The sequence below is a fragment of the Oncorhynchus mykiss genome, unplaced genomic scaffold (assembly GCF_013265735.2).
Source record: "Oncorhynchus mykiss isolate Arlee unplaced genomic scaffold, USDA_OmykA_1.1 un_scaffold_274, whole genome shotgun sequence".
NCBI classification, from domain to species: domain Eukaryota; kingdom Metazoa; phylum Chordata; class Actinopteri; order Salmoniformes; family Salmonidae; genus Oncorhynchus; species Oncorhynchus mykiss.
The window spans coordinates 124925-146884 of NW_023493728.1; the positions used below are offsets into that span (position 1 = coordinate 124925).

At 41.5% G+C, this 21960-nt stretch overlaps 1 protein-coding gene across 1 annotated transcript in view; it reads right to left on the reverse strand.

Annotated features, from left to right (window-relative positions):
- The window catches only part of LOC118936643 (regulator of G-protein signaling 11-like), a 72879-nt gene that overhangs the window by 8928 nt on the left and 41991 nt on the right, over positions 1-21960 (reverse strand). Inside the window, exons 10-16 of the mRNA XM_036973601.1 lie at positions 21542-21565; positions 21359-21420; positions 9991-10104; positions 8856-8971; positions 8195-8282; positions 6544-6682; positions 6205-6287 (exon numbers count right to left, since the gene is read on the reverse strand). Coding sequence (XP_036829496.1) covers positions 6205-6287; positions 6544-6682; positions 8195-8282; positions 8856-8971; positions 9991-10104; positions 21359-21420; positions 21542-21565 — 626 coding nt within the window. The remainder of the gene's footprint in view (positions 1-6204; positions 6288-6543; positions 6683-8194; positions 8283-8855; positions 8972-9990; positions 10105-21358; positions 21421-21541; positions 21566-21960) is intronic.

Genomic DNA, 21960 nt, shown 5'->3' on the forward strand with positions numbered 1-21960 from the left:
GCGTGAGTTGGGGTGGGCAGTCTATGTTTGTTTTTCTATGATTTTGGGGATTTCTATGTTTCGGCCTAGTATGGTTCTCAATCAGAGGCAGGTGTCATTAGTTCTGGGTTTCACTGTTTGTTCGTGGGTGATTGTCTATGTTAGTTGCTTGTGTCAGCACAGTTCTCATTATAGCTACACGGTCGTTATTTCATTTATTGTTTTGTGTAATTTGTATTCAGTGTTCAGTGCTTTCTTTTATTAAAAAATCATCATGAACACATACCACGCTGCATTTTGGTCCGCTTCATACGACGATCGTGACAATATCCAGGAGTATATATTGTAATTGAGTATATATTGAATATATATTCAGGAGTATATATTGTAATTGAGTATATATTGAATATATATTCAAGAGTATATATTGACTATATATTCTTGAGTATATATTGTAATTGAGTATATATTGAATATATATTCAGGAGTATATATTGCAGTGTAGTATATATTGAATATATATTCAGGAGTTTATGTTGCAGTGTAGTATATATTGACTATATATCCAGGAGTATATATTGTAATTGAGTATATATTGACTATATATCCAGGAGTATATATTGTAATTGAGTATATATTGAATATATATTCAGGAGTATATATTGCAGTGTAGTATATATTGACTATATATTCTTGAGTATATATTGTAATTGAGTATATATTGAATATAAATTCAGGAGTATATTACAGTGTAGTATGTTGAATATATATTCAGGAGTATATATTGCAGTGTAGTATATATTGAATATATATTCAGGAGTATATTGCAGTGTAGTATATATTGAGTATATATCAGGAGTATATATTGCAGTGTAGTGTATATATCAGGAGTATATATTGCAGTGTAGTATATATTGAGTATATATCCAGGAGTATATATTGAGTATATATTGCAGTGTAGTATATATTGAGTATATATTCAGGAGTATATATTGAGTATATATTCAGGAGTATATATTGGGTATATATATATTGCAGTGTAGTATATATTGAGTATATATTCAGGAGTATATATTGCAGTGTAGTATATATTGACTATATATCCAGGAGTATATATTGCAGTGTAGTATATATTGAGTATATATTCAGGAGTATATATTGCAGTGTAGTATATATTGAGTATATATTCAGGAGTATATATTGCAGTGTAGTATATATCGAGTATATATTCAGGAGTATATATATCAGTGTAGTATATATTGAATATATATTCAGGAGTATATATTGAGTATATGAGTATATGTCCAGGAGTATATATTGAGTATATATTGCAGTGTGGTATATATCGAGTATATATTCAGGAGTATATATTGAGTATATATTCAGGAGTATATATTGAGTATATATTGCAGTGTAGTATATATTGAGTATATATTCAGGAGTATATATTGCAGTGTAGTATATATTGAGTATATATTCAGGAGTATATATTGCAGTGTAGTATATATTGAGTACATTCGGAAAGTATTCGGACCCATTGACTTTTTCCACACTTTGTTACATTACAGATTAAATTTAAAAACAATCCTCAGCAACACAATGTTACATTACAGTCTCATTCCAAAATGGATTAATTTTAAAACAATCCTCAGCAACCTACACACAGTACCCACAAAGTGAAAACAGGATTTTAGAATATTTGGTTGTTGTTGAAAAAACAGAAATACCTTATTTACATAAGTATTCATCATAACAACTGTCATATCTCATCATAATAACTGTCATACCTCATCATAATAACTGTCATATCTCATCATAATAACTGTCATACCTCATCATAATAACTGTCATACCTCATCATAATAACTGTCATACCTCATCATAATAACTGGCATACCTCGTCATAATAACTGGCATACCTCGTCATAATAACTGGCATACTTCATCATAATAACTGGCATACCTCGTCATAATAACTGGCATACCTCATCATAATAACTGTCATACCTCGTCATAATAACTGGCATATCTCATCATAATAACTGGCATACCTCATCACAATAACTGTCATACCTCATCATAATAACTGTTATACCTCATCATAATAACTGTCATACCTCATCATAATAACTGTTATACCTCATCATAATAACTGTCATACCTCATTATAATAACTGTCATATTTACATAAGCATTCAGATCCTTTGCTGTGAGACTCTCAGGTGCATCCTGTTTCCATTGATCATTCTTGAGATGTTTCTACAACTTGATTACAGTCCACCTGTGGTAAAGTCAATTTACCTGTCTATATACAGTGGGGCAAAAAAGTATTTAGTCAGCCACCAATTGTGCAACACTTCCCACTTAAAAAGATGAGAGGCCTGTAATTTTCATCATAGGTACACTTCAACTATGACAGACAAAATGAGGAAAAAAAATCCAGAAAATCACATTGTAGGATTTTTTATGAACTTATTTGCAAATTATGGTAGAAAATAAGTATAGCCTGCGTCTGTAATGGGTCTGCAGTCAAACGACCACCCCTCATCACTGTCAAGCGCTCCCTAAAACACTTCAGCGAGCAGGGCCTTCTAATCGGCCAGGGTATCCTGGAAGGATAATGACCTCATTCCAACAGTAGCATTGAATAGGCCCCGCGATATGCAACTGTTCAGGGAAGTTAGCAACCAATATACCCAGGCAAAGGGTAGGCAAAGGCTAGCTTTTTCAAACAGAAATTTGCATCCTGTAGCACAAACTCGAAAAAGTTCTGGGACACTGTAAAGTCCATGGAGAATAAGAGGACCTCCTCCCAGCTGCCCACTGCACTGAGGATAGGAAACACTGTCACCACCGATAAATCCATGATAATTTAGAATATCAATAAGCATTTTTTCTAAGGCTGGCCATGCTTTTCACCGCTACCATGGTCAACAGTTCCTCCCCCCACAGCATCTTGCCCAAGCCTCCCCATTTCTCCTTCACCCAAATCCAGATTGCTGATGTTCTGAAAGAGCTGCAAAATCTGGACCCCTACAAATCAGCTGGGCTACACAATCTGGACCCTCTCTTTCGAAAATTATCCGCCACAATTGTTGCAACCCCTATTACTAGCCTGTTCAACCTCTCTTTTATATAGTCTGAGATCCCCAATGATTGGAAAGCTGCCGCAGTCATCCCCCTCTTCAAAGGGGGAGACACTCTAGACCCAAACTGTTACAGATCCATATCCATCCTACCCTGCCTTTCTAAGGTCTCCGAAAGCAAAGTTAACATACAGATCACAGACCATTTCGAATCCCACCATACCTTCTCCGCTATGCAATCTGGTTTCAGAGCTGGTCATGGGTGCACCTCATTCACACTCAAGGTCCTAAACGATATCATAACCGCCATTGATAAAATACAATACTGTGCAGCCGTCTTCATCAACCTGGCCAAGGCTTTCGACTCTGTCAATCACCGCATTCTTATCGGCAGACTCAACAGCCTTGGTTTCTCAAATGACTGCCTCACCTGGTTCACTAACTACTTCTCAGATAGAGTTCAGTATGTCAAATCGGAGGGCCTGTTGTCCAGACCTCTGTCAGTCTCTAGGGGTGCCACAGGGTTCAATTCTCGGACAGACTATTCTCTGTATACATCAATGATGTTGCTCTTGCTGCTGGTGATTCTCTGATCCACTGCAAATACCTAGGTGTCTGGTTAGGCTGTAAACTCTCTTTCCAGACTCATATTAAGCATCTCCAATCCAAAATTAAATCTAGAATCGGCTTCCTATTTCGCAACAAAGCATCCTTCACTCATGCTGTTAACATACCCTCGTAAAATTGACTATCCTGCCGATCCTTGACTTCGGTGATGTCATTTACAAAACAGTCTCTAACACTCTACTCAGCAAATTGGATGCAGTCTATCACAGTGCTATCCGTTTTGTCATCAATGCCCCATATACTACCCACCATTGCGACCTGCATGCTCTCATTGGCTGGCCCTCGCTTCATTTTCGTCGCCAATCCCACTGACTCCAGGTCATCTATACGTTTTTGCTAGGTAAAGCCCCGCCTTATCTCAGCTCACTGGTCACCATAGCAACACCCACCCATTGCACGCGCTCCAGCAGGAATATTTCACTGGTCACCCCCAAAGCCAATTCCTCATTTGGCCGCCTTTCCTTCCAGTTCTCTGCTGCCAATGACTGGAATGAATTGCAAAAATCTTTAAAAAACAAAAATCTCCACTAAAGCTGGAGACCCATATCTCCCTCACTAACTTTAAGCATCAGCTGCCAGAGCAGCTTATAGATCATTGAACCTGTACATAGCCCATCTGTAAATAGCCCACCCAACTACCTCATCCCCATATTGTTATTTTCTTTTTTGCTCCTTTGTACCCCAGTATCTCTACTTGCACAATCATCTTCTGCACATCTATCACTCCAGTGTTTAATTGCTAAATTGTAATTATTTTGCCACTTTGGCCTATTTATTGCCTTACCTCCCTAATCTTACCTAATTTGCACACACTGTATTTACACTTTTCTATTGTGTTATTGACTGTACTTTTGTTTATTCCATGTGTAACTCTGTGTTGTTGTTTGTGTCGCACTGCTTTGCTTTATCTTGGCCAGGTCGCAGTTGTAAATGAGAACTTGTTCTCAACTGGCCTACCTGGTTAAATAAAGGTGAAATAAATTAAATAAAAGATTGAACTCTTTGGCCTGAATGTCAAGCGTCACGTCTGGAGAAAGCCTGGAACCATCTCTACGGGGAAGCATGGTGGTGGCAGCATCATGCTGTGGGGATATTTTTCAGTGGCAGGGACTAGTCAGAATCCCGGGGAAAGATGAACGGAGCAAAGTACAGGGAGCTCCTTGATGAAAATCTGCTCCAGAGCGCTCAGGACCTTCGCCCCCAGTCTAATGTTTACCTTCCAACAGGACAACGACCCTAAGCATACAAGCCAAGACAACGCAGGAGTGGCTTTGGGACAAGTCTCTGAATGTCCTTGATGGCCCAGCCAGAGCCTGGACCCGATTGAACATCTCTGGAGAGACCTGAAATTATCTTTGCAGCGACGCTCCCCATCCAAATTGACAGAGCTTGAGAAGAATGTGAGAAACTCCCCAAATACAGGTGTCCCAAGCTTGTAGCGTCATACCCAAGAAGACTCAAGGCTGTAATTGCTGCCAAAGGTGCTTCAACAAAGTACTGAGTAAAGGCTCTGAATACTAAAATAAATGTGATATTTCCTATTTTTTTCTTATAAATTAGCAAAAATGCTTAAAAACTTGTTTCTGCCTTTTTATTATGGCGTACTGTTTGTAGATTGATGAGGAAAAAAACAGTTGAATCAATTTTAGAATAAGGCTCTAACCTAACAAAATGTGGAAAAAGGCAAGGGGTCTGACTACTTTCCAAAGGCACTGTACATTGTAATGTAGTATATTGGGGAGTATATATTTAAGCAATAAGGCCCAAGGAGGTGTGGTATATGGCCAACATACCACAGCTAAGGGATGTTCTCATGAGAAACACGGAGTGCCTGGACACAGCCCTTAGCCGTGTTATATTGGCCATATTTGACATGTATAATGAGGTGTATATATTGTAATATAGTTTATTCGGGAGGTTGTATTGGAGAGTATATATTGTAATGTAGTATATTGAGGAGTATATATTGTAATGTAGTATATTGAGAAGTATATACTGTAATGTAGTATTTTGAGGAGTCTATATTGTAATGTAGTATATTGAGAAGTACATATTTTAATGTAGTATATTGAGGAGTATAGATTGTAGTATATTGAGTATATATTTTAATAAAGTATATTGAGGAGTATATATTGTAATGTAGTATATTGAGAAGTATATATTTTAATGTATTATATTGAGAAGTATATATATTGTAATGTAGTATATTGAGGAGTATGTATTGTAATGTAGTATATTAAGAAGTATATATTTTAATGTAGTATATATTTTAAAGTAGTATATTGAGAAATATATATTGTAATGTAGTATATTGAAGGGTATATATAGTAATGTAGTATATTGAGGAGTATATATTGTAATGTAATATATTGAGGAATATCTATTGTAATGTAGTATATTGAGAAGTATATATTGTAATGTAGTATTTTGAGGAGTATATATTGTGTTGTAGTATATTGAGGATTATACATTGTAATGTAGTATATATTGTAATGTAAAATTTCCTGAGTACCTCTTCTTGGTCTCCTGGGGAACGATGGCTTTGGCCAGCATGTTCTTATACAGCTCAGACTTCAGATACCTGGGGTAGGAGTCCTAGAAATCAGAGGTTTGAGGTTAGATACCTAGGGTAGGAGTCCTAGAGGTTAGAGGTTAGATTCCTGGGGTAGGAGTACTAGAGGTTAGAGGTTAGATACATGGGGTAGGAGTCCTAGAGGTTAGAGGTTAGATTCCTGGGGTAGGAGTACTAGAGGTTAGAGGTCAGATACCTGGGGTAGGAGTACTAGAGAGGTTACGGTTTACAGTTCAGGGGTTAGAAGTCAGGGTTCAGGTGTTTGAGGTCATGGGTTACCTTCTTCATGAGGAAGTAGATGTGCATCTGGGCGTCGTCCATAATGAAGCGATGAGGTCGTTTGATTCCCTCCAGTGTTCTCTCCATGGTCTTACTATCAATGTTCACCCAGCGAGCTGCCCCAGGGGCCAGAAAGTTCCTACACACACACACACACAGATCATAATACCAAATACTCAGATCACAGTACCACATCACTCAGTCATAATACCACATCACTCAGTCATAATACCACATCACTAAGTACCACATCACTCAGTCATAATACCACATCACTCAGTCATAATACCACATCACTCAGTACCACATCACTCAGTACCACATCACCCAGTCATAATACCACATCACTCAGTCATAATACCACATCACTCAGTACCACATCACTCAGTCATAATACCACATCACTCAGTACCACATCACTCAGTACCACATCACTCAGTACCACATCACTCAGTCATGGTACCACATCACTCAGTCATAATACCACATCACTCAGCACCGTATCACTCAGTACCACATCACTCAGTCATAGTACCACATCACTCAGTACCACATCACTTAGTAATAATACCACATCACTCAGTACCACCTCACTCAGTACCACATCACTCAGTCATAATACCACATCACTCAGTCATAATACCACATCACTCAGTACCACATCACTCAGTCATAGTACCACATCACTCAGTACCACATCACCCAGTCATAGTACCACATCACTCAGTACCACATCACTCAGTCATAGTACCACATCACTCAGTACCACATCACCCAGGCATAGTACCACATCACTCAGTACCACATCACTCAGTCATAGTACCACATCACTCAGTACCACATCACCCAGTCATAGTACCACATCACTCAGTACCACATCACTCAGTCATAATACCACATCACTCAGTCATAATACCACATCACTCAGTCATAATAACACATCACTCAGTACCACATCACTCAGTACCACATCACTCAGTACCATATCACTCAGTACCACATCACTCAGTCATAGTATCACATCACTCAGTACCACATCACTCAGTAATAATACCACATCACCCAGTACCACATCACTCAGTCATAGTTCCACATCACTCAGTACCACATCACTCAGTACCACATCACTCAGTAATAATACCACATCACCCAGTACCACATCACTCAGTCATAGTACCACATCACTCAGTACCACATCACTCAGTACCACATCACTCAGTAATAATACCACATCACTCAGTACCACATCTCTCAGTATCACATCACTCAGTAATAATACCACATCACCCAGTACCACATCACTCAGTCATAGTACCACATCACTCAGTACCACATCACTCAGTACCACATCACTCAGTAATAATACCACATAACACAGTATCACATCACTCAGTACCACATCACTCAGTACGTCGATCTTTCCTCAATAAAGCAGCTATCAGTCAAATCACTGCAAGTTAGAAAATGGTGTTGGTTTTACTCCATGGGTAGACCTGTTTGTGCTTGTCTGTGTGTCTGTGTGTGTGTGTGCGTGTGTGTGTGCGTGTGTGTGTGTGTGTGTGCGTGTGTGTGTGTGCGTGTGTGTGTGTGTGTGTGTGCGTGTGTGCGTGTTTGTGCGTCTGTGTGTGTGTGTGTGTGTGTGTAAACCTACTTGTAAACCTCCTCTACTTTCAGGATGATCTTGGAGCTCTCTCCATGTCTCAGGTCCTCACAGGCCACCCAAAAACACAGGTTCTCCGCTGAAACACACACACACACACACACACACACACACACACACACACACACACACGCACACACACGTGACTAGAGAACTAACCTAGAGATCACTTTGGATGAAGATATCTTCCTGACATCAGAACAGAGATCACTAACCTCCGTTTGGATGAAGATATCTTCCTGACATCAGAACAGAGATCACTAACCTCCGTTTGGATGAAGATATCTTCCTGACATCAGAACAAAGATCACTAACCTCCGTTTGGATGAAGATATCTTCCTGACATCAGAACAGAGATCACTAACCTCCGTTTGGATGAAGATATCTTCCTGACATCAGAACAGAGATGACTAACCTCCGTTTGGATGAAGATATCTTCCTGACATCAGAACAGAGTTCACTAACCTCCGTTTGGATGAAGAGATGAAGAACTGGAATATCAATATTGACTGGAATCTGGCTGAACAGAGATAATATACATCCGGCTGGTTTCTATCAGCAGGACAGAACGGCAGAGCTCAATGGGGGAGGTGTGTGTGTGTGTTTGTGGTGTGTGTGTGTGTGTTGTGTGTGTGTGTGTGTGGTGTTTCACCACTGAATTCTTTCTCCAGGTAGATCATAAACTCTCGTCTTCCCATCGAGTCGTTCAGAAGTTCCATGAAGCTGAAACTCCAGCGCTCCACTCTCAACCTGGTTGGAGTGCCCACCCTGCGCACACACACACACACACACACACACACACACACACACACACACACACACACACACACACACACACACACACACACACACACACACACACACACACACACACAGACCACACACACACACACAGACCACACACACAGACCACACACACACACACACACACACAGACCACACACACACACACACACACACACACACACAGATCACACACACACACACACACACAGACCACACACACAGACCACACACACACACACACACACACACAGACCACACACACACACACACACACACACACACACACACAGACCACACACACACACACACACAGACCACACACACACACACACACACACACACACACACACACACACAGACCACACACACACACACACACAGACCACACACACATACCACACACACACACACACACCACACACACACACAACACATGCACGAATAAACACACATGTTTTAAGTGTTAGTTGTGTCTGTTTATGTGTCTGTGTTGGTGTGTGTGTGTGTGTCTGTTGGTGTGTGTGTGTGTTTGCTGGCGTGTGTGTGTCTGTGTTGGCGTGTGTGTTGTGTGTCTGTGTTGGCGTGTGTGTGTCTGTGTTGGCGTGTGTGTGTGTTTGTGTCTGTGTTGGCGTTTGTGGTGTGTGTGTGTGTTGGCATGTGTGTGTCTGTGTTGGCGTGTGTGTGTGTGTGTCTGTGTTGGCGTGTGTGGTGTGTGTGTGTGTTGGCATGTGTGTGTCTGTGTTGGCGTGTGCGGTGTGTGTGTGTGTGTGTTGGCGTGTGTGTGTGTGTTTGTGTGTTGGTGAGTGTGTGTGTGTGTGTGTGTGTGTGTGTGTGTGTGTGTGTGTGTGTGTGTGTGTGTGTGTGTGTGTGTGTGTGTGTGTGTGTGTGTGTGTGTTGGCGTGTGTTTGTGTGTTGGTGAGTGTGTGTGTGTGTGTGTTGGTGGGTGTGTGTGTGTGTGTTGGCGTGTGTGTGTGTGGTGTGGTGTATGTGTGTGTGTTTACATGTCAGTGTTGATGGTCCAGTGTGCGGTGTCGTCAGAGATCCAGGGGTTGCTAGGGAGACAGCCTGACATGATGGGGTCATGGTGGAGGTACTGCTCACTGTACTTCATGAAGCTACACACACACACACACACAGACAGACACACACACAGACAGACACGCACACACACACACACACACAGACACACACACACACAGACACACACACACACACACCCTGTTAGCATCAATCTGCCTGAGGAGACATCCATTAGAGGCTCATAGAGACATAGAGAGAGAGTGTGTGTGTGTGAGAGAGAGAGAGAGAGAGAGAGAGAGAGTGTGTGTGTGTGTGTCTGTGTGTGTATTTGTGAGTGTATATGTGTGTGTGAGAATGTGTGTATGAGTGTGTGTTTACATGTGTGTGTGAGAAGGTGTGTCTGTGTGTATATGTGTGTGTGAGAATGTGTGTATGAGTGTGTGTTTATATGTGTGTTTGAGTATGTGTGTATGAGTGTGTATTTGTGAGTGTGAGAATGTGTGTCTGTGTGTGTGTTTATATGTGTGTGTGACTGTGTATATGTGTGTGCGAGTGTGTGTGTATGAGTGTGTGTTTATATGTGTGTGTATGAGTGTGTGTTTATATGTGTGTGTGTGTATGAGTGTGTTTATATGTGTGTGTGGGTGTGTTTATATTATTGTGTTTATGTGTGTGTGAGTGCTACCAGCATTAGACAGTCTAATTTTCTCAAACATCAAATTTCAACGTGTTTAGTGTTAAGTTCAGGCATGAAATCTGAATGGTTACGGTTAGGTATTAACTGAATGGTTAAGGTTAGTTATTAACTGAATGGTTAAGGTTAGGTATTAACTGAATGGTAAAGTTAGGTATTAAGGTTAGGTATTAGCGGAATGGTTAAGGTTAGATATCAAGGTTAGGTATTAACTGACTGGTTAAGGTTAGGTATTAACTGTATGGTTAAGGTTAGGTATTAAAGTTAGGTATTAACTGAATGGTTAAGGTTAGGCATTAACTGAATGGTTGAGGTTAGGTATTAAGGTTAGGAATTAACTGAATGGTTAAGGTTAGGTATTAAGTTTAGGCATTAACTGAATGGTTAAGGTTAGGTATTAAGGATAGGTGTTAACTGAATGGTTAAGGTTAGATATTAAGGATAGGTATTAACTGAATGGTTAAGGTTAGGTATTAAGTTTAGGTATTAACTGAATAGTTAAGGTTAGGTATTAAGATTAGGTATGAACTGAATGGTTAAGGCTAGTTATTAACTGAATGGTTAAAGTTAGGTATTAACTGAATGGTTAAGGTTAGGTATTAAGTTTAGTTATTAACTGAATGGTTAAGGTTAGGTATTAAGGTTAGGTATTAACTGAATGGTTAAGGTTAGGTATTAAGGTTAGGTATTAACTGAACGGTTAAGGTTAGGTATTAAGGTTAGGTATGAACTGACTGGTTAAGGTTAGGTATTAACTGAATGGTTAAGGTTAGGTATTAAATGAATGGTTAAGGTTAGGTATTAACTGAATGGTTAAGGTTAGGTATTAACTGAATGGCTAAGGTTAGGTGTTCACTGCATGGTTAAGGTTAGGTATTAAGGTTAAGTATGAACTGAATGGTTAAGGTTGGGTATTAACTGAATGGTTAAGGCTAGTTATTGACTGAATGGTTAAAGTTAGGTATTTACTGAATGGTTAAGGTTAGGTATTACGGTTAGGTATTAACTGAACGGTTAAGGTTAGGTATTAACTGACTGGTTAAGGTTAGGTATTAACTGAATGGTTAAGGTTAGGTATTAAGGTCAGGTATTAACTGAATGGTTAAGGTTAGGTATTAAGGTTAGGTATTAACTGATTGGTTAAGGTTAGGTATTATCTGAATGGTTAAGTTAGGTATTAAGGTTAGATATTATCTTAATGGTTAAGGTTAGATATCACGGTTAGGTATTAACTGCATGGTTAAGGTTAGATATTAACTGCATGGTTAAGGTTAGGTATTAAGGTTAGGTATTAACTGAATGGTTAAGGTTAGGTTTTAACTGAATGGTTAAGGTTAGGTATGAACTGAATGGTTAAGGTTAGATATTAAGGTTAGGTATTAACTGAATGGTTAAGGTTAGGTATTAAGGTTAGGTATTAACTGAAAAGTTAAGGTTAGATATTAAGTTAGGTATTATCTGAATGGTTAAGGTTAGGTATTAACTGCATGGTTAAGGTTAGGTATTAACTGAATGGTTAAGGTTAGATATTGAGGTTAGTTATTAACTGAATGGTTAAGGTTAGGTATTAACTGAATGGTAAAGTTAGGTATTAAGGTTAGGTATTAGTGGAATGGTTAAGGTTAGATATCAAGGTTAGGTATTAACTGCATGGTTAAGGTTAGATATTAACTGCATGGTTAAAGTTAGGTATTAAGGTTAGGTATTAACTGCATGGTTAAGGTTAGGTATTAACTGAATAGTTAAGATTAGGTTTTACCTGAATAGTTAAGGTTAGGTATGAACTGAATGGTTAAGGTTAGACATTAAGGTTAGGTATTAACTGAATGGTTAAGGTTAGGTATTACGGTTAGGTATTAACTGAATGGTTAAGGTTAGATATTAAGGTTAGGTATTAACTGAATGGTTAAGGTTAGGTATTAACTGCATGGTTAAGGTTAGGCATTAACTGAATGGTTAAGGTTAGGTATGAACTGAATGGTTAAGGTTAGATATTGAGGTTAGTTATTAACTGAATGGTTAAGGTTAGGTATTAACTGAATGGTTTAGGTTAGATATTAAGATTAGGTATTAACTGAATGGTTAAGGTTAGGTATTAACTGAATGGTTAAGGTTAGGTATTAACTGAATGATTAAGGTTAGGTATTAACTGACTGGTTAAGTTTAGGTATTAACTGAATGGTTAAGGTTAGGTATTAACTGAATGGTGAAGGTTAGGTATTAAGGTTAGGTATTAACTGAATGGTTAAGTTTAGGTATTAACTGCATGGTTAAGGTTAGGTATTAAGGTTAGGTATTAACTGACTGGTTAAGTTTAGGTATTAACTGAATGGTTAAGGTTAGGTATTAACTGAATGGTTAAGGTTAGGTATTAAGGTTAGGTATGAACTGAATGGTTAAGATTAGATATTAAGGTTAGGTATTAACTGAATGGTTATGTCATGTATTCTCATGTTGTGTCTTGTTTCTGTCCTTTCCCTTCACCCTGTCTCCCTCTGCTGGTCGTTATTAGGTTACCTTTTCTCCCCCTCTTTCCCCCAGCTGTTCCTTGTCTCCTCCTAACTACCTCGTCACCCCTTTTCCCACCTGTTCCCTTTTTCCCTCTGATTAGTCCTCTATATCTCTCTCTGTTTTTGTTCCTGTCTTTGTCGGATTCTTGTTTGTTGTGTTTCATGCCTGAGCCAGACTATCGTCATGTTTGCTGTAACCTTGTCCTGTCCTGTCGGAATCTGCCGGTCTATCTGAGCCTACCTATGTTTGGTTATTAAAGAAGCTCTGTTTAAGTTAGTTCGCTTTTGGGTCCTCATTCACTCACCGTAACAGAAGAATCCGACCAAGAATGGACCCAGCGACTTCGGATCCTCTCCACTCAGCCGTCGAGATCCAGGGAGCGATGCTAGGCAGACACGAGCAGGAATTGTCTGCTGCTCGACATGCCGTTGAGACCCTGGCCACCCAAGTCTCCAACCTCACAGAACAGGTTCACCATCTCCGCCTCGATCCACCGGCCACTTCCAGGGCTCTCGAATCTCCGGAGCCCAGAATCAATAACCCGCCGTGTTACTCTGGGGAGCCCACTGAATGCCGCTCGTTCCTCACCCAGTGTGATATTGTGTTTTCTCTCCAGCCCAACACTTACTCCAGGAGCACTGCTCGTGTCGCCTACGTCATATCTCTCCTTATTGGACGGGCTCGTGAGTGGGGCACGGCAATCTGGGAGGCAAGGGCTGAGTGTACTAACCAGTATCAGGACTTTAAGGAGGAGATGATACGGGTTTTTGATCGATCTGTTTTTGGCTTCCAGGGCCCTGTCTTCCCTATGTCAAGGTAATCGATCCATAACAGACTACTCTATTGAGTTTCGCACTCTTGCTGCCTCCAGTGGCTGGAACGAGCCGGCTTTGCTCGCTCGTTTTCTGGAGGGTCTCCGCGCAGAGGTAAAGGATGAGATTCTCTCCCGGGAGGTTCCTTCCAGCGTGGATTCCTTGATTGAACTCGCTATTCGCATTGAGCGACGGGTTGATCTTCATCACCGAGCTCGTGGAAAGGAGCTCGCGTTCTCCGTTGCCCCCCTCTCCGCATCACTACCATCTTCCTCTGCCGGCTCGGGTGCTGAGCCCATGCAGCTGGGAGGTATCCGCATCTCGACTAAGGAGAGGGAACGGAGAATCACCAACCGCCTCTGTCTCTATTGCGGTTCCGCTGGTCATTTTGTCATTTCATGTCCAGTAAAAGGCCAGAGCTCATCAGTAAGCGGAGGGCTACTGGTGAGCGCTACTACTCCTGTCTCTCCTTCAAGATCCTGCACTACCTTGTCGGTCCATCTACGCTGGACCGGTTCGTCAGCTTCCTGCAGTGCCTTAATAGACTCTGGGGCGGAGGGCTGTTTTATGGACGAGACCTGGGCTCGGGAACATGACATTCCTCTCAGACAGTTAAAGGAGCCCACGGCCTTGTTCGCCCTGGATGGTAGTCCTCTCCCCAGGATTCAGCGTGAGACGCTACCTTTAACCCTCACTGTTTCTGGTAATCATAGTGAAACCATTTCTTTTTTAATTTTTCGTTCACCTTTTACACCTGTTGTTTTGGGCCATCCCTGGCTAGTTTGTCATAATCCTTCCATTAATTGGTCTAGTAATTCTATCCTCTCCTGGAACGTCTCTTGTCATGTGAAATGTTTAATGTCTGCTATCCCTCCTGTTTCCTCTGTCTCTTCTTCACAGGAGGAGCCTGGTGATTTGACAGGGGTGCCGGAGGAATATCACGATCTGCGCACGGTGTTCAGTCGGTCCAGGGCCACCTCTCTTCCTCCACACCGGTCGTATGATTGTAGTATTGATCTCCTTCCGGGAACCACCCCCCCCCCCGGGGTAGACTATACTCTCTGTCGGCTCCCGAACGTAAGGCTCTCGAAGATTATTTGTCTGTAGCTCTTGACGCGGGTACCATAGTCCCCTCCTCCTCTCCCGCCGGAGCGGGGTTTTTTTTTGTCAAGAAGAAGGACGGGTCTCTGCGCCCCTGCATAGATTATCGAGGGCTGAATGACATAACAGTGAAGAATCGTTATCCGCTTCCTCTTATGTCTTCAGCCTTCGAGATCCTGCAGGGAGCCAGGTTTTTCACTAAGTTGGACCTTCGTAACGCTTACCATCTCGTGCGCATCAGGGAGGGGGACGAGTGGAAGACGGCGTTTAACACTCCGTTAGGGCACTTTGAATACCGGGTTCTTCCTTTCGGCCTCGCTAACGCTCCAGCTGTCTTTCAGGCATTAGTCAATGATGTCCTGAGAGACATGCTGAACATCTTTGTTTTCGTTTACCTTGACGATATCCTGATTTTTTCACCGTCACTCCAGATTCATGTTCAGCACGTTCGACGTGTCCTCCAGCGCCTTTTAGAGAATTGTCTTTTTGTGAAGGCTGAGAAGTGCACTTTTCATGCCTCCTCCGTCACATTTCTCGGTTCTGTTATTTCCGCTGAAGGCATTAAGATGGATCCCGCTAAGGTCCAAGCTGTCATTGATTGGCCCGTCCCTAAGTCACGCGTCGAGCTGCAGCGCTTTCTCGGCTTCGCGAACTTCTATCGTCGTTTCATCCGTAATTTCGGTCAGGTGGCAGCTCCTCTCACAGCCCTTACTTCTGTCAAGACGTGCTTTAAGTGGTCCGTTTCCGCCCAGGGAGCTTTTGATCTCCTCAAGAATCGTTTTACATCCGCTCCTATCCTTGTTACACCTGACGTCTCTAGACAGTTCGTTGTCGAGGTTGACGCGTCAGAGGTGGGCGTGGGAGCCATTCTTTCTCAGCGCTCCCTCTCTGACGACAAGGTCCACCCATGCGCGTATTTTTCTCATCGCCTGTCGCCGTCGGAACGTAACTATGATGTGGGTAACCGCGAACTGCTCGCCATCCGGTTAGCCCTAGGCAAATGGCGACAGTGGTTGGAGGGGGCGACCGTTCCTTTTGTCGTTTGGACTGACCATAGGAACCTTGAGTACATCCGTTCTGCCAAACGACTTAATGCGCGTCAGGCGCGTTGGGCGCTGTTTTTCGCTCGTTTCGAGTTCGTGATTTCTTATCGTCCGGGCTCTAAGAACACCAAGCCTGATGCTTTGTCTCGTCTCTTCAGTTCTTCAGTAGCCTCCACTGACCCCGAGGGGATTCTCCCTGAGGGGCGTGTTGTCGGGTTGACTGTCTGGGGAATTGAGAGGCAGGTAAAGCAAGCGCTCACTCACACTCCGTCGCCGCGCGCTTGTCCTAGGAACCTTCTTTTCGTTCCCGTTCCTACTCGTCTGGCCGTTCTTCAGTGGGCTCACTCTGCCAAGTTAGCCGGCCACCCTGGCGTTCGGGGTACGCTTGCTTCCATTCGCCAGCGTTTTTGGTGGCCCACCCGGGAGCATGACACGCGTCGTTTCGTGGCTGCTTGTTCGGTCTGCGCGCAGACTAAGTCCGGTAACTCTCCTCCTGCCGGCCGTCTCAGGCCGCTTCCTATTCCCTCTCGACCGTGGTCTCAAATCGCCTTAGATTTTGTCACCGGACTGCCTTCGTCAGCGGGGAAGACTGTTATTCTTACGGTTGTCGATAGGTTCTCTAAGGCGGCTCATTTCATTCCCCTTGCTAAGCTTCCTTCTGCTAAAGAGACGGCACAAATCATCATCGAGAATGTTTTCAGAATTCATGGCCTTCCGTCAGACGTCGTTTCGGACAGAGGTCCGCAATTCACGTCTCAATTTTGGAGGGAGTTTTGCCGTTTGATTGGGGCTTCCGTCAGTCTCTCTTCCGGCTTTCACCCCCAGTCTAACGGTCAAGCAGAACGGGCCAATCAGACTATTGGTCGCATCTTACGCAGTCTTTCTTTTCGCAACCCTGCGTCTTGGTCAGAACAGCTCCCCTGGGCAGAATACGCCCACAACTCGCTTCCTTCGTCTGCGACCGGGCTATCTCCTTTTCAGAGTAGCCTCGGGTACCAGCCTCCGCTCAGGCGTCCCCTCCGCTCAGGCTTTTGTCCAACGTTGCGAGCGCACCTGGAAGAGGGTCAGGTCTGCACTTTGCCGTTATAGGACGCAGACTGTGAGGGCTGCTAATAAGCGTAGAACTAAGAGTCCTAGATATTGTCGCGGTCAGAGAGTTTGGCTCTCCACTCAGAACCTTCCCCTTAAGACGGCTTCTCGCAAGTTGACCCCGCGGTTCATTGGTCCGTTCCGTATTTCTCGGGTCATTAATCCTGTCGCAGTTCGACTTCTTCTTCCGCGATACCTTCGTCGCGTCCACCCGGTCTTCCATGTCTCCTGCATCAAGCCCGTCCTTCGCGCCCCCGCTCGTCTTCCCCCCCCCCCCCCCATCCTTGTCGAGGGCGCACCCATCTACAGGGTCCGTAGAATTTTGGACATGCGTCCTCGGGGCCGTGGTCACCAGTACCTCGTAGATTGGGAGGGGTACGGTCCTGAGGAGAGGAGTTGGGTTCCCTCTCGGGACGTGCTGGACCGTGCGCTGATCGAGGATTTCCTCCGTTGCCGCCAGGTTTCCTCCTCGAGTGCGCCAGGAGGCGCTCGGTGAGTGGGGGGGTACTGTCATGTATTCTCATGTTGTGTCTTGTTTCTGTCCTTTCCCTTCACCCTGTCTCCCTCTGCTGGTCGTTATTAGGTTACCTTTTCTCCCCCTCTTTCCCCCAGCTGTTCCTTGTCTCCTCCTAACTACCTCGTCACCCCTTTTCCCACCTGTTCCCTTTTTCCCTCTGATTAGTCCTCTATATCTCTCTCTGTTTTTGTTCCTGTCTTTGTCGGATTCTTGTTTGTTGTGTTTCATGCCTGAGCCAGACTATCGTCATGTTTGCTGTAACCTTGTCCTGTCCTGTCGGAATCTGCCGGTCTATCTGAGCCTACCTATGTTTGGTTATTAAAGAAGCTCTGTTTAAGTTAGTTCGCTTTTGGGTCCTCATTCACTCACCGTAACAGGTTAAGGTTAGATATTAAGGTTAGGTATTAACCGACTGGTTAAGGTTAGGTATTAAGGTTAGGTATGAACTGAATGGTTAAGATTAGATATTAAGGTTAGGTATTAAATGAATGGTTAAGGTTAGATATTAAGGTTAGGTATTAACTGAATGGTTAAGGTTAGGTATTAACTGACTGGTTAAGGTTAGTTATTAAGGTTAGGTATTACGGTTAGGTATTAACTGAACGGTTAAGGTTAGGTATTAACTGACTGGTTAAGGTTAGGTATTAACTGAATGGTTAAGGTTAGGTATTAAGGTCAGGTATTAACTGAATGGTTAAGGTTAGGTATTAAGGTTAGGTATTAACTGACTGGTTAAGGTTAGGTATTATCTGAATGGTTAAGTTTGGTATTAAGGTTAGATATTATCTTAATGGTTAAGGTTAGATATCAAGGTTAGGTATTAACTGCATGGTTAAGGTTAGATATTAACTGCATGGTTAAGGTTAGGTATTAAGGTTAGGTATTAACTGAATGGTTAAGGTTAGGTTTTAACTGAATGGTTAAGGTTAGGTATGAACTGAATGGTTAAGGTTAGATATTAAGGTTAGGTATTAACTGAATGGTTAAGGTTAGGTATTAAGGTTAGGTATTAACTGAAAAGTTAAGGTTAGATATTAAGGTTAGGTATTATCTGAATGGTTAAGGTTAGGTATTAACTGCATGGTTAAGGTTAGGTATTAACTGAATGGTTAAGGTTAGATATTGAGGTTAGTTATTAACTGAATGGTTAAGGTTAGGTATTAACTGAATGGTAAAGTTAGGTATTAAGGTTAGGTATTAGTGGAATGGTTAAGGTTAGATATCAAGGTTAGGTATTAACTGCATGGTTAAGGTTAGATATTAACTGCATGGTTAAGGTTAGGTATTAAGGTTAGGTATTAACTGCATGGTTAAGGTTAGGTATTAACTGAATGGTTAAGATTAGGTTTTAACTGAATAGTTAAGGTTAGGTATGAACTGAATGGTTAAGGTTAGATATTAAGGTTAGGTATTAACTGAATGGTTAAGGTTAGGTATTACGGTTAGGTATTAACTGAATGGTTAAGGTTAGATATTAAGGTTAGGTATTAACTGAATGGTTAAGGTTAGGTATTAACTGCATGGTTAAGGTTAGGCATTAACTGAATGGTTAAGGTTAGGTATGAATTGAATGGTTAAGGTTAGATATTGAGGTTAGTTATTAACTGAATGGTTAAGGTTAGGTATTAACTGAATGGTTAAGGTTAGATATTAAGATTAGGTATTAACTGAATGGTTAAGGTTAGGTATTAACTGAATGGTTAAGGTTAGGTATTAACTGAATGATTAAGGTTAGGTATTAACTGACTGGTTAAGTTTAGGTATTAACTGAATGGTTAAGGTTAGGTATTAAGGTTAGGTATTAACTGAATGGTTAAGGTTAGATATTAAGGTTAGGTATTAACTGAATGGTTAAGGTTAGGTATTAACTGACTGGTTAAGTTTAGGTATTAACTGAATGGTGAAGGTTAGGTATTAAGGTTAGGTATTAACTGAATGGTTAAGTTTAGGTATTAACTGCATGGTTAAGGTTAGGTATTAAGGTTAGGTATTAACTGACTGGTTAAGTTTAGGTATTAACTGAATGGTTAAGGTTAGGTATTAACTGAATGGTTAAGGTTAGGTATTAAGGTTAGGTATGAACTGAATGGTTAAGATGAGATATTAAGGTTAGGTATTAACTGAATGGTTAAGGTTAGATATTAAGGTTAGGTATTAACCGACTGGTTAAGGTTAGGTATTAAGGTTAGGTATGAACTGAATGGTTAAGATTAGATATTAAGGTTAGGTATTAACTGAATGGTTAATGTTAGATATTAAGGTTAGGTATTAACTGAATGGTTAAGGTTAGGTATTAACTGACTGGTTAAGGTTAGTTATTAAGGTTAGGTATTAACTGAATGGTTAAGGTTAGGTATTAACTGAATGGTTAAGGTTAGGTATTAAGGTTAGGTGTTAACTGAATGGTTAAGGTTAGGTATTAAGGTTAGGTATTAACTGAATGGTTAAGTTTAGGTATTAACTGCATGGTTAAGGTTAGGTATTAACTGACTGGTTAAGTTTAGGTATTAACTGAATGGTTAAGGTTAGGGATTAAGGTTAGGTATTAACTGAATGGTTATGGTTAGATATTAAGGTTAGGTATTAACTGAATGGTTAAGGTTAGATATTAAGGTTAGGTATTAACTGACTGGTTAAGGTTAGGTATTAAGGTTAGGTATGAACTGAATGGTTAAGGTTAGATATTAAGGTTAGGTATGAACTGAATGGTTAAGGTTAGATATTAAGGTTAGGTATTAACTGAATGGTTAAGGTTAGGTATTAACTGACTGGTTAAGGTTAGTTATTAAGGTTAGGTATTAACTGAAAGGTTAAGGTTAGGTATTAACTGAATGGTTAAGGTTAGGTATTAAGGTTTGGTATTAACTGAATGGTTAAGGTTAGGTATTCACTGAATGGTTAAGGTTAGGTATTAACTGACTGGTTAAGTTTAGGTATTAACTGAATGGTTAAGGTTAGGTATTAACTGACTGGTTAAGGTTAGGTTTTAACTGAATGGTTAAGGTTAGGTATTAACTGAATGGTTAAGGTTAGGTATTAAGGCTAGGTATTAACTGACTGGTTAAGGTTGGGTATTAACTGAATGGTTAAGGTTAGGTATTAACTGAATGGTTAAGGTTAGGTATTAACTGAATGTTTAAGGTTAGGTATTAAGGTTAGGTATTAACTGAATGGTTAAGGTTAGGTGTTAAGGTCAGGTATTAACGGACTGGTCAAGGTTAGGGTTAGATATTAAGGTTTGGGATTTCACATCACTCTGTCTTTAAACTAAAATATCAAAAACAACTTTCTATTGCTGGATTTAAGCTTGCAATCTTTGGAATCAGAGGCAAATGCTTATGTCTACCATCCCCATCCCAACACCCAAACCTACTTGAAGGTAACATAATGGTTAAGGTTAGGAATTAACAAGCACACTATCCACCATCCCCGTCCCAACACCCTAGAAACACCCAAACCTACTTGAAGGTAACAGCCCCCCTAGTGGCCGGTTTCACGTCATTCCCCAACATCCTCTGACATGGATGGACATCAAATACTAACTTGTATCACGGGTGACCAAGCTGTGTTTTTGTAACATACCTCTCAAGACAGATGGAGGACTTGACACGGTTTCTCCCCAGAGCTCTTCTACTGTGTTCAATCTGTAACCATCAAACACACAAACACACACAAACACACACACACATACACAAACACGGTCAGAAGAATGTTTGTTTGTTATACCGGTATTAGAAACAGTATTTGTTATGTTGAGATGTTTACCTCTCTCTTGTAGTGGTCAGCGTTCTGGTCTGGGTTGAGGAGGAGGAGGAGTAAGTGGTAGGAGGAGGAGGAGACAGTGAGAGGAGGAGGAGACAGTGAGAGGAGGAGGATGAGACAGTGAGAGGAGGAGGAGGAGACAGTGAGAGGAGGAGGAGGAAACAGGGGGAGGAGGAAGAGACAGTGAGAGGACGAGGAGGAGACAGTGAGAGGAGGAAGAGGAGACAGTGAGGAGGGGGAGGAGGGAGAGGAGGAGGAGGGGGAGAGAGTCTAGTGAGTAGTCATAATAAACACATTGGGGTTGTCATTTGTAAATGCAGTCAGTGTTAGTCATTATTGTAACTATAGTTAGTGTTACTATGATGACGACAGACAGTGTAAGTTAGTATGGTGACTAGGTGTTTGTTCTCTGTTAGGAACAC